Consider the following 14,665-nt stretch of genomic DNA (forward strand, 5'->3'; position numbering starts at 1 on the left):
AGTGAGACAGGTCAGTGAGACAGGGGGTCACAGGGGGTCAGTGAGACAGGTCAGTGAGACGGGTCAGAGAGACAGGTCAGTGAGACAGGGGGTCAGTGAGACAGGGTCAGTGAGACAGGGGGTCACAGGGGGTCAGTGAGACAGGTCAGTGAGACGGGTCAGTGAGACGGGTCAGTGAGACGGGTCAGTGAGACAGGGGTCAGTGAGACGGGTCAGTGAGACGGGTCAGTGAGACAGGGGTCAGTGAGACAGGGGGTCAGAGGGGGTCAGTGAGACAGGGGGTCAGTGAGACAGGGTCAGTGAGACAGGGGGTCACAGGGGGTCAGTGAGACAGGTCAGTGAGACGGGTCAGTGAGACGGGTCAGTGAGACGGGTCAGTGAGACAGGGGTCAGTGAGACGGGGGTCAGTGAGACGGGTCAGTGAGACGGGTCAGTGAGACAGGGGTCAGTGAGACGGGGGTCAGTGAGACAGGGTCAGAGAGACAGGTCAGTGAGACAGGGGGTCAGTGAGACAGGGGGTCACGGGGTCAGTGAGACGGGTCAGTGAGACGGGTCAGTGAGACGGGTCAGTGAGACAGGGGGTCACGGGGTCAGTGAGACAGGGGTCAGTGAGACAGGTCAGTGAGACAGGGGGTCACAGGGGGTCAGTGAGACAGGGAGACACAGGGGTCAGTGAGACGGGGGGTCACAGGGGGTCAGTGAGACGGGGGGTCACAGGGGGTCACAGGGGGTCAGTGAGACAGGGAGACACAGGGGTCAGTGAGACAGGTCAGTGAGACAGGGGGTCACAGGGGGTCAGTGAGACAGGGAGACACAGGGGGTCAGTGAGACGGGGGGTCACAGGGGGTCACAGGGGGTCAGTGAGACGGGTCAGTGAGACAGGGGGTCACCCTCATGTGGTCACCATTCACCCTCATGTGGTCACCAACTTAATACTAGGAGGATCTGGGGCTGGAACCCAGACGATCTTAAGAACTGGGTAAGGGTTAGTAAGGGTTAGGGGAAGGGTAGGGTTAGTAGGGTTAGGGGAAGGGGGGAAGGGTTAGTAAGGGTAAGGGTAAGGGTTAGTAAGGGTAAGGTTAAGGGTTAGTAAGGGTAAGGGTAAGGGTTAGTAGGGTAAGGGGAAGGGTTAAGTAAGGGTAAGGAGAAGGGTTAGTAAGGGTAAGGAGAAGGGTAAGGGTTAGTCAGCAGGGATGTAGGGGAGCCATTTGGTGAAGATGCTTGACAACTATTTAGTAGAAGGAATACGGAGGCGTGCTTCACAGGTGGATATCCTTTCACAAATGTGTGTATTACATCTGAAATGTGGTTCACCTGGACGCTGCACAGCCTCCGCCCTGACCCCCACCTCCCCGTCTCCTCCCTTACTCTAAGAACACCAATCACACCCTGACTGTGTATTGTACGTCCTGCCACTTGCTGTTTACTCTAATAAATGTACTAGTTGTCAGTAGCTGGGATAAAAGAGTCTGAGTCCAAATGCCCTGAATGTGAATTAAAGGTGTTGATCCGCTGTGACTAAACGTGTCCCTCTTAGTGACCCCACCATGACCCCCGCTGTGACTAAACGTGTCCCTCTTAGTGACCCCACCATGACCCCCGCTGTGACTGAACGTGTCCCTCTCAGTGACCCCACCATGACCCCCGCTGTGACTGAACGTGTCCCTCTCAGTGACCCCACCATGACCCCCGCTGTGGTGACAGGTGGGACGTACTGGGACTCGTCGTAGGGCGTCTGGCAGATGCAGTACAGCTCTTCAGTGTTGCCCTCCTGTGCTCTCTTGCACTCGGCGCAGATGTAGTCGTCCATCTTCTTGGCCTCCTTCTCCGTGATGCCCACACACTCGCCGTGGTACCAGTTGGTGCACAGGTCGCAGCCGATGTAGAACCTGGGGACAGAAGGGGGTCGTCAGTACCTGGAGGTGACCGGTCTGCGGTGACCCAGAGGTTCACTGGAGCTGGTCTGCAGAGCGTGATCCTGACGCGTGTCTCCAGCGGGACAGAGCTGCTCACTTGGACTCGTCGTAGGGCGTCTTGCAGACGCAGTACAGCTTGATGTCCTTGCGGTTCTCCTTGGAGCTGGTGGTGGAGATCATCTTCTTCCTCTTGCCCTTGGCTCCGGCCACAGGGGCCCCCGGCCCCGCGGGGCCCTCCCTCTTCCTCTTGTGGCCGGCGGGGCCCGGGCCCAGCGGGGAGGCGGCGGCCGGGTGGTGCTGCGGCTGATGGTGCTGGGCGGGGGCGGAGGGGGCGTGTCCCTTGCCGAAGGGGGCGTGGTGGTGGTGGGGGGCGTTGTGGGCGGCGGCCTGGGCTCTCTCCTTCTCCTTCTCCCGTCGCATCCGCAGCAGGTCCCTCTTCAGCTCCTCCTGCAGGAGGGGAGGAGGTCATGACCTCCCTCTCTGAGGCTGAATCAGCCTCAGAGAGGGAGGACACCAGCCTCAGAGAGGCAGGGAGGGAGGTCACCACCCTGCCTCTCTCTGAGGCTGAAGGCTTCAGCCTCAGAGAGAGGCAGGGAGGGAGGTCCTGACCTCCCTGCTGTACCTGGTGCTCCTCCCTGTGGAGGGAGGGCCTGCTGTACCTGCTGCTCCTCCCTGTGGAGGGAGGGCCTGCTGTACCTGCTGCTCCTCCCTGTGGAGGGAGGGCCTGCTGTACCTGCTGCTCCTCCCTGTGGAGGGAGGGCCTGCTGTACCTGCTGCTCCTCCCTGTGGAGGGAGGGCCTGCTGTACCTGGGCCTGCAGCTGCAGCTCCTTGTCCAGCAGCGCCCTCTTCTTCAGGATCTCCGTCTTGAGGCTCTCCTTGTGGCGGTACAGCAGCGAGGACAGCTTGCTGGCGTTGGCGTTCCTCCTCTTCTGCTCCACCACCTCCTCCTTCCGGCGCCGCTTGGCCGTCTGCTTCTCGTCGCGGTCGATGCGGTCCAGGATGTACTTCATCACCTGGTTGCACGTGATCATCCTGACAACAGAGAACAGAGCACACGTGAGGACTGATGGTCCCCCTCCGACCGGTCCACCGCCACGGGGACGGACTGCAGAGGCTCAGAGGGGTCACAGGGACCAGGGACCAGAGGGGTCACAGGGACCAGGGGACCAGAGGGGTCACAGGGACCAGGGACCAGAGGGGTCACAGGGACCAGGGACCAGAGGGGTCACAGGGACCAGAGGGGTCACAGGGACCAGGGACCAGAGGGGTCACAGGGACCAGGGGACCAGAGGGGTCACAGGGACCAGGGGACCAGAGGGGTCACAGGGACCAGGGGACCAGAGGGGTCACAGGGACCAGGGACCAGAGGGGTCACAGGGACCAGGGGACCAGAGGGGTCACAGGGACCAGGGACCAGCGACCTGTGTGTGTGTGCGTTCACCTCTGGTTCTCCTCCCTCTCAGCAGGGGTCATGGTCTTCTTCTGCTTCAAATGTTCAATGACGGCATTCTGCTTCATCACCACCTAACACACACACACACACACACACACACACGTAAAGCAGTGCAATAGACTGACTGGCCCACCCAGACCCCCTGGACCCCCCCAGACCCCCTGGACCCCCCCAGACCTCCTGGACTCCCCCAGACCCCCCTGGACCCCCCCAGACCCCCCGGACCCCCCCAGCACCTGTTTCTGCAGCAGGTGTCCGGCGGCGTGGGGGGTCTGCTCCCTCTTGGCCTCAGCCGCCTGCTTCTTCTTCTGCTGCTGCTCCCGGAGCTGCTGGATCCTCTGGAGCTGCTCCTGGACCGAGGCCGTCTGGATGGTCACCACGTTACCCACCTACACACACACACACACACACACACACACACACACACAGGTAGACACCAAGCCAACCAGCTGTTGGGAATGCACCAGTAAGGAGTGGCCCTCTTGTTAGGGTGCTTTTAGGTTGAAGGTGCTCCGTGGGAACAGCCCATGTTAACCCACACTGTGTCACCAGGAGTTAAACCACACTGTGTCACCAGCAGGAGTTAAACCACACTGTGTCACCAGGAGTTAAACCACACTGTGTCACCAGGAGTTAAACCACACTGTGTCACCAGGAGTTAAACCACACTGTGTCACCAGCAGGAGTTAAACCACACTGTGTCACCAGGAGTTAAACCACACTGTGTCACCAGCAGTTAAACCACACTGTGTCACCAGCAGGAGTTAAACCATACTGTGTCACCAGCAGGAGTTAAACCACACTGTGTCACCAGGAGTTAAACCACACTGTGTCACCAGCAGGAGTTAAACCACACTGTGTCACCAGCAGGAGTTAAACCACACTGTGTCACCAGGAGTTAAACCACACTGTGTCACCAGGAGTTAAACCACACTGTGTCACCAGCAGGAGTTAAACCACACTGTGTCACCAGCAGGAGTTAAACCACACTGTGTCACCAGCAGGAGTTAAACCACACTGTGTCACCAGCAGGAGTTAAACCACACTGTGTCACCAGCAGGAGTTAAACCACACTGTGTCACCAGGAGTTAAACCACACTGTGTCACCAGCAGGAGTTAAACCACACTGTGTCACCAGCAGGAGTTAAACCACACTGTGTCACCAGGAGTTAAACCACACTGTGTCACCAGCAGGAGTTAAACCACACTGTGTCACCAGGAGTTAAACCACACTGTGTCAGCGTGGGCCAGCAGGAGTTAAACCACACTGTGTCACCGTGGACCAGCAGGAGTTAAACCACACTGTGTCACCAGCAGGAGTTAAACCACACTGTGTCACCGTGGGCCAGCAGGAGTTAAACCACACTGTGTCACCAGCAGGAGTTAAACCACACTGTGTCACCGTGGGCCAGCAGGAGTTAAACCACACTGTGTCACCGTGGACCAGCAGGAGTTAAACCACACTGTGTCAGCGTGGGCCAGCAGGAGTTAAACCACACTGTGTCACCAGCAGGAGTTAAACCACACTGTGTCACCGTGGACCAGCAGGAGTTAAACCACACTGTGTCACCGTGGACCAGCAGGAGTTAAACCACACTGTGTCACCGTGGACCAGCAGGAGTTAAACCACACTGTGTCACCAGCAGGAGTTAAACCACACTGTGTCACCGTGGGCCAGCAGGAGTTAAACCACACTGTGTCACCGTGGACCAGGAGTTAAACCACACTGTGTCACTGTGGGCCAGCAGGTGTAACGAGAGCCTTCAGACACTCCAGAAGCATCCAGCCCAAAAACAACTATTCAAGTCTGGGGGCGAAAACATATTTGATGTTCTAAAATGCTATTCTAATCTGTGGCATGGGCCAGGACAGGAGGAGAGCAACACATCTAATGGTTTGTGATAAAAAGGCACATTGTGAACCATCTGTCTGTGCCCAGTGGCGAGGCCCTCCACGGTGCAGCTCCAACCCTCTTACTCTCTGAGGGCTCACTACTGATTCAGTCAACACATGCGCCTGTGGGGGGGGGGGGCGTACCTGGGGCTGCAGCCCGGGCACGGCCACCACCTGGGGGGCCGGCTGCAGGGGGGCCCGGCCCGCCTGCGTCTTCACCTGGAGGGGCGTGGGGGACTGGATGGGCATGTGGGCCTGGGTCTGGGGGGGCAGCTGGCCCTGGGGCGTGACCAGAGGGGGGGTGCCGGGCGCGGCCTGGGGGGCGGCCCCCGCCTGCACGGGGGCGGCGGCCTGCTGGGCGGGCTGGGCGGGGGCCTTGGTGGACGTCTGCAGCGGCCCGGGGACCACCGTCGCTGAGGGGACAACGGAGATGAAGAGAGATGAAGAGAGATGAAGAGAGATGAAGAGAGATGAAGAGAGAGAACAAACCACCCCGTCCCTCCGCCCCAGGAGCAGCCCCCTCCTACCTGTGGGCGTGGCCGCCGAGGCCACCGGGGTGAACAGGAAGCGCTGGAACTGTCCGTTGGGCAGCGCCGCCTGCATGAGCTGCTGGCCGGGCCCGGGGATCACCGTCACCCCCTGGGGGATGACCTGCAGCTGGCCCGCCGTCTGCCCGTGGCCCTGCACCATCACCGTCAGGCCCTGCTGGGCCACGGGCCCCGCCGGGGCCCCCGCCGCCGGGCCCCCCGGCCCCGCCACGCCCTGCTGCTTCTGGAGAGGAGAGAGCGCTCTGTTAACACTGGCCTGGGTTAGTTAACACTGGCCTGGGTCAGTTAACAACACTAGCCTGGGTTAGTTAACAACACTGGCCTGGGTTAGTTAACAACACTAGCCTGGGTCAGTTAACAACACTAGCCTGGGTTAGTTAACAACACTAGCCTGGGTTAGTTAACAACACTAGCCTGGGTTAGTTAACAACACTAGCCTGGGTTAGTTAACAACACTAGCCTGGGTTAGTTAGAGGACACTAACCTGGGTTAGTTAGAGGACACTAACCTGGGTTAGTTAGAGGACACTAACCTGGGTTAGTTGAGGAGGACACTAACCTGGGTTAGTTAGAGGACACTAACCTGGGTTAGTTAGAGGACACTAACCTGGGTTAGTTGAGGAGGACACTAGCCTGGGTTAGTTAGAGGACACTAACCTGGGTTAGTTAGAGGACACTAGCCTGGGTTAGTTAGAGGACACTAACCTGGGTTAGTTAGAGGACACTAACCTGGGTTAGTTGAGGAGGACACTAACCTGGGTTAGTTAGAGGACACTAACCTGGGTTAGTTAGAGGACACTAGCCTGGGTTAGTTAGAGGACACTAACCTGGGTTAGTTAGAGGACACTAACCTGGGTTAGTTAGAGGACCCTAACCTGGGTTAGTTAGAGGACACTAACCTGGGTTAGTTAGAGGACACTAACCTGGGTTAGTTAGAGGACACTAACCTGGGTTAGTTAGAGGACCCTAACCTGGGTTAGTTAGAGGACACTAACCTGGGTTAGTTGAGGAGGACACTAACCTGGGTTAGTTAGAGGACACTAACCTGGGTTAGTTAGAGGACACTAACCTGGGTTAGTTAGAGGACACTAGCCTGAGTTAGTTAGAGGACACTAACCTGGGTTAGTTAGAGGACACTAGCCTGGGTTAGTTGAGGAGGACACTAACCTGGGTTAGTTAGAGGACACTAACCTGGGTTAGTTAGAGGACACTAGCCTGGGTTAGTTGAGGAGGACACTAACCTGGGTTAGTTGAGGAGGACACTAACCCGGGTTAGTTAGAGGACACTAACCTGGGTTAGTTAGAGGACACTAACCTGGGTTAGTTAGAGGACACTAACCTGGGTTAGTTAGAGGACACTAACCTGGGTTAGTTAGAGGACCCTAACCTGGGTTAGTTAGAGGACACTAACCTGGGTTAGTTAGAGGACACTAACCTGGGTTAGTTAGAGGACACTAACCTGGGTTAGTTAGAGGACACTAACCTGGGTTAGTTAGAGGACACTAGCCTGAGTTAGTTAGAGGACACTAACCTGGGTTAGTTAGAGGACACTAGCCTGGGTTAGTTGAGGAGGACACTAACCTGGGTTAGTTAGAGGACACTAGCCTGGGTTAGTTGAGGAGGACACTAACCTGGGTTAGTTGAGGAGGACACTAACCTGGGTTAGTTAGAGGACACTAACCTGGGTTAGTTAGAGGACACTAACCTGGGTCAGCTGGGACAGCTGGGTAAGGGTCAGTTTGAACTGGCCCTGCTGAGGTCGGGGGACGGCGGTCTGGCCGGGCCCCAGGGGGCCGGCTAGCCGCTGGCCTGGGGGGGCGGGGCTGGCTACTGTTGTGGTGACGGCCTGGCCCCGGATGATCTGGGTGACCACCTGCTGCCCGCCGTGACCTAGGAGAGGGGCGCCGGGTCACGACCTTTAGACACTCTCTATAACACACATGAAGCTGCAGCAGACCCAGAGGCCCACTGACAGAGGAGCAGTAGGAGGTACCTTGCTGAACCACCAGGGGGGTTCTCAGGATGGTCTTGCCCAGAGCTCCCGCCGGCTGGACGGGCGTTCTGATCACCGTCATACCGGGCCGGATCTGACCTCCAGCCGTCAGCACCTGCAGCAACCGTTTAATCCAAGGGTTAACATCTGTACCGCTCTACTACCAAATCAAAACAACCGTTTAATCCAAGGGTTAACATCTGTACCGCTCTACTACCAAATCAAAACAACCGTTTAATCCAAGGGTTAACATCTGTACCGTTCTACTACCAAACCAAAACAACCGTTTAATCCAAGGGTTAACATCTGTACCGTCCTACTACCAAACCAAAACAACCGTTTAATCCAAGGGTTAACATCTGTACCGTTCTACTACCAAACCAAAACAACCGTTTAATCCAAGGGTTAACATCTGTACCGCTCTACTACCAAACCAAAACAACCGTTTAATCCAAGGGTTAACATCTGTACCGCTCTACTACCAAACCAAAACAACCGTTTAATCCAAGGGTTAACATCTGTACCGCTCTACTACCAAACCAAAACAACCGTTTAATCCAAGGGTTAGGGTTAGGGTTAGCTAACCCTAACCCTCACCTGCTGGGGGGGGGTCTGACCTGCTGGGGGGGGGGTCTGACCTGCTGGGGGGGGGGTCTGACCTGCTGGGGGGATCCCGGCGTGTTGGGTCTGATGTTGAGGGTGGCTGTGCGGGGCTGGAAGGTGGTGTAGGTCTGAGCGGCTCCCGCAGCGCCGGAGGGGATGATGCCCAGAACCTTCTGCTGCATCACACCTGGTGAGAGGGGGGGGGACAGGTGAGCGGGGGGGGACCAGGTGTTACCAGGTGTTACCAGGGCCTGGGTCCTGCCAGGGGCTTGGGTAGAGGTGTTGCTGTTGTCTCTACAACAGAGACAACACAGTGATATCAACATGAGTCGTTCTAACTGGAGAGACGGTGAAATCCACGAGCTGCTGACCATCAGGGGAGAGAAGGGGATGCAGTCGCATTAAACGAAGACGGGGAAAGACGGTGCGATCTACGTTTAGTTAATCACGTTTGTAGCCTACACTCGGACGTGAACTCATTCTTGCATGCGAGTCTCTTGAATCATAAAAAAATAAAAACATTTGTAGTATACAAATGATTCTAAAGAGGTCTAGACTCGGTGAGCAGGCTCCGTGAAGACGGGGTTTGACCCCCTCGGGTTCACACAGGAAACCAAAGAGAAGACGGGCGGGCCGAGCTGTGACCGAACCGGCAGTTTAGAAACACCTAGTGGGAGGACGGGGGTGAAGGAGTGAGACAGTGGGAGGACGGGGGTGAAGGAGTGAGACACTGGGAGGACGGGGGGGTGAAGGAGTGAGACAGTGAGAGGACTGGGGGGTGAAGGAGTGAGACAGTGGGAGGACGGGGGGGTGAAGGAGTGAGACCGTGTGATGCTGGTGATGAAGGAGTGAGACAGTGTGATGCTGGTGATGAAGGAGTGAGACACTGGGACGACATGGTGATGAAGGAGTGAGACACTGAGAGGACTGGGGGCTGAAAGAGTGATATCCGAGCATTATTATTATTTTAAAAAAACGACGACCCAAAGAAGGTGAAAGGCAGACTGCGCTGGCAGGGGGGCGTTCATGTAGAACCGCTGCATCATTGAACGGGGAAACATCTGTTCAGTGAGCTGAAATCACCCAGATGTTTTTAATACAGATACTGAATGATATGAAACGTTCTCCCTGAGCCCCACGCCTCTATAGCAGGGTCAGCTTACTGTATTTATACCTGTAGGTAAACTCCTCTATAGCAGGGTCAGCTTACTGTATTTATACCTGTAGGTAAACTCCTCTATAGCAGGGTCAGCTTACTGTATTTATACCTGTAGGTAAACTCCTCTATAGCAGGGTCAGCTTACTGTATTTATACCTGTAGGTAAACTCCTCTATAGCAGGGTCAGCTTACTGTATTTATACCTGTAGGTAAACTCCTCTATAGCAGGGTCAGCTTACTGTATTTATACCTGTAGGTTAACTCCTCTATAGCAGGGTCAGCTTACTGTATTTATACCTGTAGGTTAACTCCTCTATAGCAGGGTCAGCTTACTGTATTTATACTGTAGGTAAACTCCTCTATAGCAGGGTCAGCTTACTGTATTTATACCTGTAGGTAAACTCCTCTATAGCAGGGTCAGCTTACTGTATTTATACCGTAGGTAAACTCCTCTATAGCAGGGTCAGCTTACTGTATTTATACCTGTAGGTAAACTCCTCTATAGCAGGGTCAGCTTACTGTATTTATACTGTAGGTAAACTCCTCTATAGCAGGGTCAGCTTACTGTATTTATACTGTAGGTAAACTCCTCTATAGCAGGGTCAGCTTACTGTATTTATACCTGTAGGTAAACTCCTCTATAGCAGGGTCAGCTTACTGTATTTATACCTGTAGGTAAACTCCTCTATAGCAGGGTCAGCTTACTGTATTTATACCTGTAGGTAAACTCCTCTATAGCAGGGTCAGCTTACTGTATTTATACCTGTAGGTAAACTCCTCTATAGCAGGGTCAGCTTACTGTATTTATACCTGTAGGTAAACTCCTCTATAGCAGGGTCAGCTTACTGTATTTATACTGTAGGTAAACTCCTCTATAGCAGGGTCAGCTTACTGTATTTATACCTGTAGGTAAACTCCTCTATAGCAGGGTCAGCTTACTGTATTTATACTGTAGGTAAACTCCTCTATAGCAGGGTCAGCTTACTGTATTTATACCTGTAGGTAAACTCCTCTATAGCAGGGTCAGCTTACTGTATTTATACCTGTAGGTAAACTCCTCTATAGCAGGGTCAGCTTACTGTATTTATACTGTAGGTAAACTCCTCTATAGCAGGGTCAGCTTACTGTATTTATACCTGTAGGTAAACTCCTCTATAGCAGGGTCAGCTTACTGTATTTATACCTGTAGGTAAACTCCTCTATATCTCTCTCTCCTCCAGCCCCACTCCTCTATATCTCTCTCTCTCTCCAGCCCCACTCCTCTATATCTCTCTCTCTCTCCAGCCCCACTCTATATCTCTCTCTCCTCCAGCCCCACTCCTCTATATCTCTCTCTCTCTCCAGCCCCACTCCTCTATATCTCTCTCTCTCTCCAGCCCCACTCTATATCTCTCTCTCCTCCAGCCCCACTCCTCTATATCTCTCTCCTCTATATCTGGACTGAAGTCAAGTAGCTAACTCATACATCAAGGCTTTTCTCTTCAAACACGCCCTGCCCCGACACACACACACACACACACACACACACACACACACACACACACACACACACACACACACACACACACACACACACACACACACACACACACACACACACACACACACACACACACACACACACACACAGCAGTGTGGCTGTAGGGGGTTGGGCGGGGGCAGCTCATTCATCCAGAGGTGTAGTAAAGAGCCGACCACATCAACACCAACAGCCGCGGCCATAGAGGCCTCCCCGTCTGGAGGCAGACCTCAGGGTAAACTTGTTCTCCTGCCTCGCTTCCTGCAGGCCTTCCAAAACAAACATGAAGCCCGACATCGGCGCTGACCAAACACACGGGCCCATTAAACGCTCCGCCCCGCCCCGCCGCTCCCTGAGAGACGGGAGCCCCTTCAGCCCAGCGCCCTCTGGCCCGCCTGCGGTGCAGCCTCGCGTCAACAGGAGCACGTTTCACCGCCACACTGACATCAGCTCAGCTCCAGACAGCTGTGAAAGCACGGCGTGCCGGTGGGACGGCCCCCCGCTGGGCCTTCATCCCATTGGACCACAGCCACGGCCTCACGTTAGCCAGCCCCCAGGAGACGGCTTCAAACAGATCCCCTGCACCTCAGAGCGGGCCGTTGTGCTGTCAGGGCCCAGCCCAACTCAACCGACTCCGGTAAAAGGTTGCCCTGGCAACGGGGTAGAACGCATCTAGCCAACATGGAAACCCCTCAAAGAGCAGTGGAGTCTAAAGCTCACCCCACACTACAAGAGAAATGTCACGATATCCGGCCCGATTTGCCCCTTACGATAATCGGGGTGGCGTTCCCATGGCAGCCGAATCTGGACGAAAATCGGCCAAGATGATCCTGTCTGCCGTAGTGTTCTAAGATAGAACCTCATCAACTCCAAGAGCACCCCATCGCAAAATCGGGGTTATCCAACATGATAGATATGTTCGGAATGTTGAGTGAAGGGCAACTTCCACCAGAACCGTCACGGAAGCGGCACGGCAATAAAACCGTTCGCCGAAGACATTAGAAACCATTATAGTCAATGTAGGCTGTTCCACTGGATACGGCACGGCACGGAACCGTCACTACTTTTTTTGAAAGTTGCCGGTTCGCAGCCGTGTCTCAGAACACTTGTACAGCCATTCAGTTTGCATTTGCTCATGAATATTCATGAGCTCACATCGACCCCTATGCAATTCACTAACGGTAATATTACAGTCATCTATGGTATCAATAGCTAATCAGTGTCACCTTGCTAATGGTTGAATACTACAACAATAACGATGTAGGATTTGCTACAGACTCACAAACAGCATTACTTATTTTAATCTAAAAGACCCGTTTTGAAAACAGTCCAACACACTACGCTTCGAATTCACCCAAGGCTGAATTAAAAGTAGGCCTACATGTTTTTCTAAATGTGGGTCATCAACGAGGTTGTACAGTAGTAACTTCGGGCTCCGACGTGTTTATGATCTTTATTCATTAATTGCGCCGCGGCCGAACTGACGCGGATATTCTCTGATATTATGTAAGCATAAGCACCGCGGAAACCACTGCCGTCAAAAGACGCTGATCCATCTTCACTGTTGACGCGAGTGGCTCTAGTTCCACCTCCACGGCCCTGCAGCGGGACACTAGAGGACAAGATTGTCCTATAGTGTGTGGTGTTCCGTCTTGTGTTCGAATCTCATGTATTTGTATTTACGATCGGAGAGCAACAAATGGGCTGAGATTCTCTTTATGTGTGTGGTGTACATCCGACTCAAAAATCACATAAGATTAAAAAATCTTGTAGTGTGGGGCAGCCTTTAGTCAGCTAGGTCCATCGTCCTGACAAACTACCTTATTTGCATCCAATAAAGCAGCATAGAGGCTTACAGTAATCATAACAATATTAAACTCTGAATTATTCCAAAACCTTCTCGTAACAGCAAAAGGCTTTTCAGGAGCCAACTCAAAGGGCGGTGTGTAGCCAGGCCCTACGCTCTCCAACAGCTACGCCCGGCTCCGACTAACGCAGGGGGAAGGAGGGAACCGTGAGAAGTGACTGAAGCAAGGGATGCCTCTCTCCAGGGCGCTTTACAGCCTGGAGAAACAGGTCCTCCACTGTGGCCCTCAGAAAGCCCCACTGTGTCCACGGTGCGGTTCAGACGCACAGAAGCAACACGAGTGTTTCTGAAAGCACTGACTGACTGGGGGGGGTGCTTGGACTCTTACTGTCAGTCAGCTCACCACCACACATGCCATGTCCAATCTGTTTCTGAAGTGTAGACTGAGGCAGACTTAGTCACAACAGGTCATGGTTTGCAGTGATTTAAAAACAGGGGGCTAACTGGCACTATATTCTACCTAGCAAGATACCACAAATTAAACATAAAATACTTCTCAATTTATTGAGAAGAAAAGAACAATCTTCCACCAAGCAGTATAGCTTCTAATGACGGGCTTATGACCGGGGTGCTCAGCCGCAGATGAGGAATTGCAGATGGAAATGAGCTTTTAGCTATAATCTGGTACAAGCCATCTTTTTGCTCCACGTAATTAATGAACATGGTCCCTGTCTTAAATAAAACAATAAAATAAATAAAATAAATAAATTGTTTTTTATCCTTTGTCAGAGCATTTGATTTATTATTTGCTGCTGGGATAAACAGAGCTCTGGCTGTCAGTTAAGACAGATGACACAGGCCAGGAGCCAGCCTGATAAAGGAGTACCGGTCTGCTCTAGTACGTGGAGGCCACCAGCTTGGCTGATAATTAGGACCACGGACGACTGTCACTGACTGTAAACTGCTTGCACGTGTATGCATGTGAATGCAAACTCTTGGGCACCGTCCCCAGTTTCTGAGCCCCGATTGAAATGATTTAGTATACAATAAAGATGCTGTTTTTCTAAAGCCGTGATGATGACCTTTACCTCCGGGTGCCACGGAGGTAAAGGTCAGAGGTAGCAGAGAGCCTCCCCTCCTATGAGGACCCTGTAATGGAAGGTCTGGCCCGCGGCGCTACTGTCCCTAAGACACCCCAGGGAGGATTAATAGCAACACTCAAATACGCACTTCTGACACCATTGGCTGTAGCGTCTTTTGCTAGCTACGCACTGCAGGTGGTCACCTGGCCCCACCTCAGCCAATCAGACACAACTCCAACCAGAGACAATCAAAGGGCTGGGATCCACCCAGACGGAGCGGAACAAGACTCAGGACATAAGACACCAGAGCCCCACGTGCTAAATGAAATAACACAAGGTCCCATCCATGAGTTAACAAAGACCAGGAGGAAGTGCCCACTCAGGTTCTGCAGAACCACCTAGACCACCAGAACTCACTAGAGAGGAGATCCATCGATAACACCCAACCAATCTGTCTCTGACATTGTACATAGACTGACTGAAGACAATCAGAGCCTTCTTCTGTCTGAGATGTAGAGTATGACTAGTATGAATCTCTACAGCTTGATGTCCATAATTAAATACTTATACTTATTATTTTATCATTATCGCCCCAAGCCAGCAATCCAGCTTTGTTTCTCAAATTAGACGATAACATTAACATCTAAAGTCTGCGCAGTTTCCAGCCAGGATTTCTGCAACAATATAGTTAG

At 53.4% G+C, this 14,665-nt stretch overlaps 1 protein-coding gene across 3 annotated transcripts in view; it reads right to left on the reverse strand.

Moving 5' to 3' along the window:
* bptf (bromodomain PHD finger transcription factor) overlaps positions 1-14,665 on the reverse strand; it is a gene marked incomplete at its 3' end in the record, with an annotated part of 55,367 nt that overhangs the window by 8,345 nt on the left and 32,357 nt on the right. For all 3 annotated transcript variants that reach the window (XM_084466092.1, XM_084466090.1, XM_084466091.1), the window contains 10 exons: positions 8,463-8,593; positions 7,804-7,918; positions 7,516-7,700; positions 5,791-6,034; positions 5,408-5,676; positions 3,607-3,759; positions 3,359-3,441; positions 2,724-2,949; positions 2,014-2,363; positions 1,716-1,889 (listed from right to left, as the gene is read on the reverse strand). In XM_084466092.1, the coding sequence (XP_084322218.1) occupies positions 1,716-1,889; positions 2,014-2,363; positions 2,724-2,949; positions 3,359-3,441; positions 3,607-3,759; positions 5,408-5,676; positions 5,791-6,034; positions 7,516-7,700; positions 7,804-7,918; positions 8,463-8,593 (1,930 nt within the window). The remainder of the gene's footprint in view (positions 1-1,715; positions 1,890-2,013; positions 2,364-2,723; positions 2,950-3,358; positions 3,442-3,606; positions 3,760-5,407; positions 5,677-5,790; positions 6,035-7,515; positions 7,701-7,803; positions 7,919-8,462; positions 8,594-14,665) is intronic.

The sequence above is a fragment of the Micromesistius poutassou genome (assembly GCF_964030765.1).
Source record: "Micromesistius poutassou genome assembly, chromosome: 3".
Lineage (NCBI taxonomy): Eukaryota > Metazoa > Chordata > Actinopteri > Gadiformes > Gadidae > Micromesistius > Micromesistius poutassou.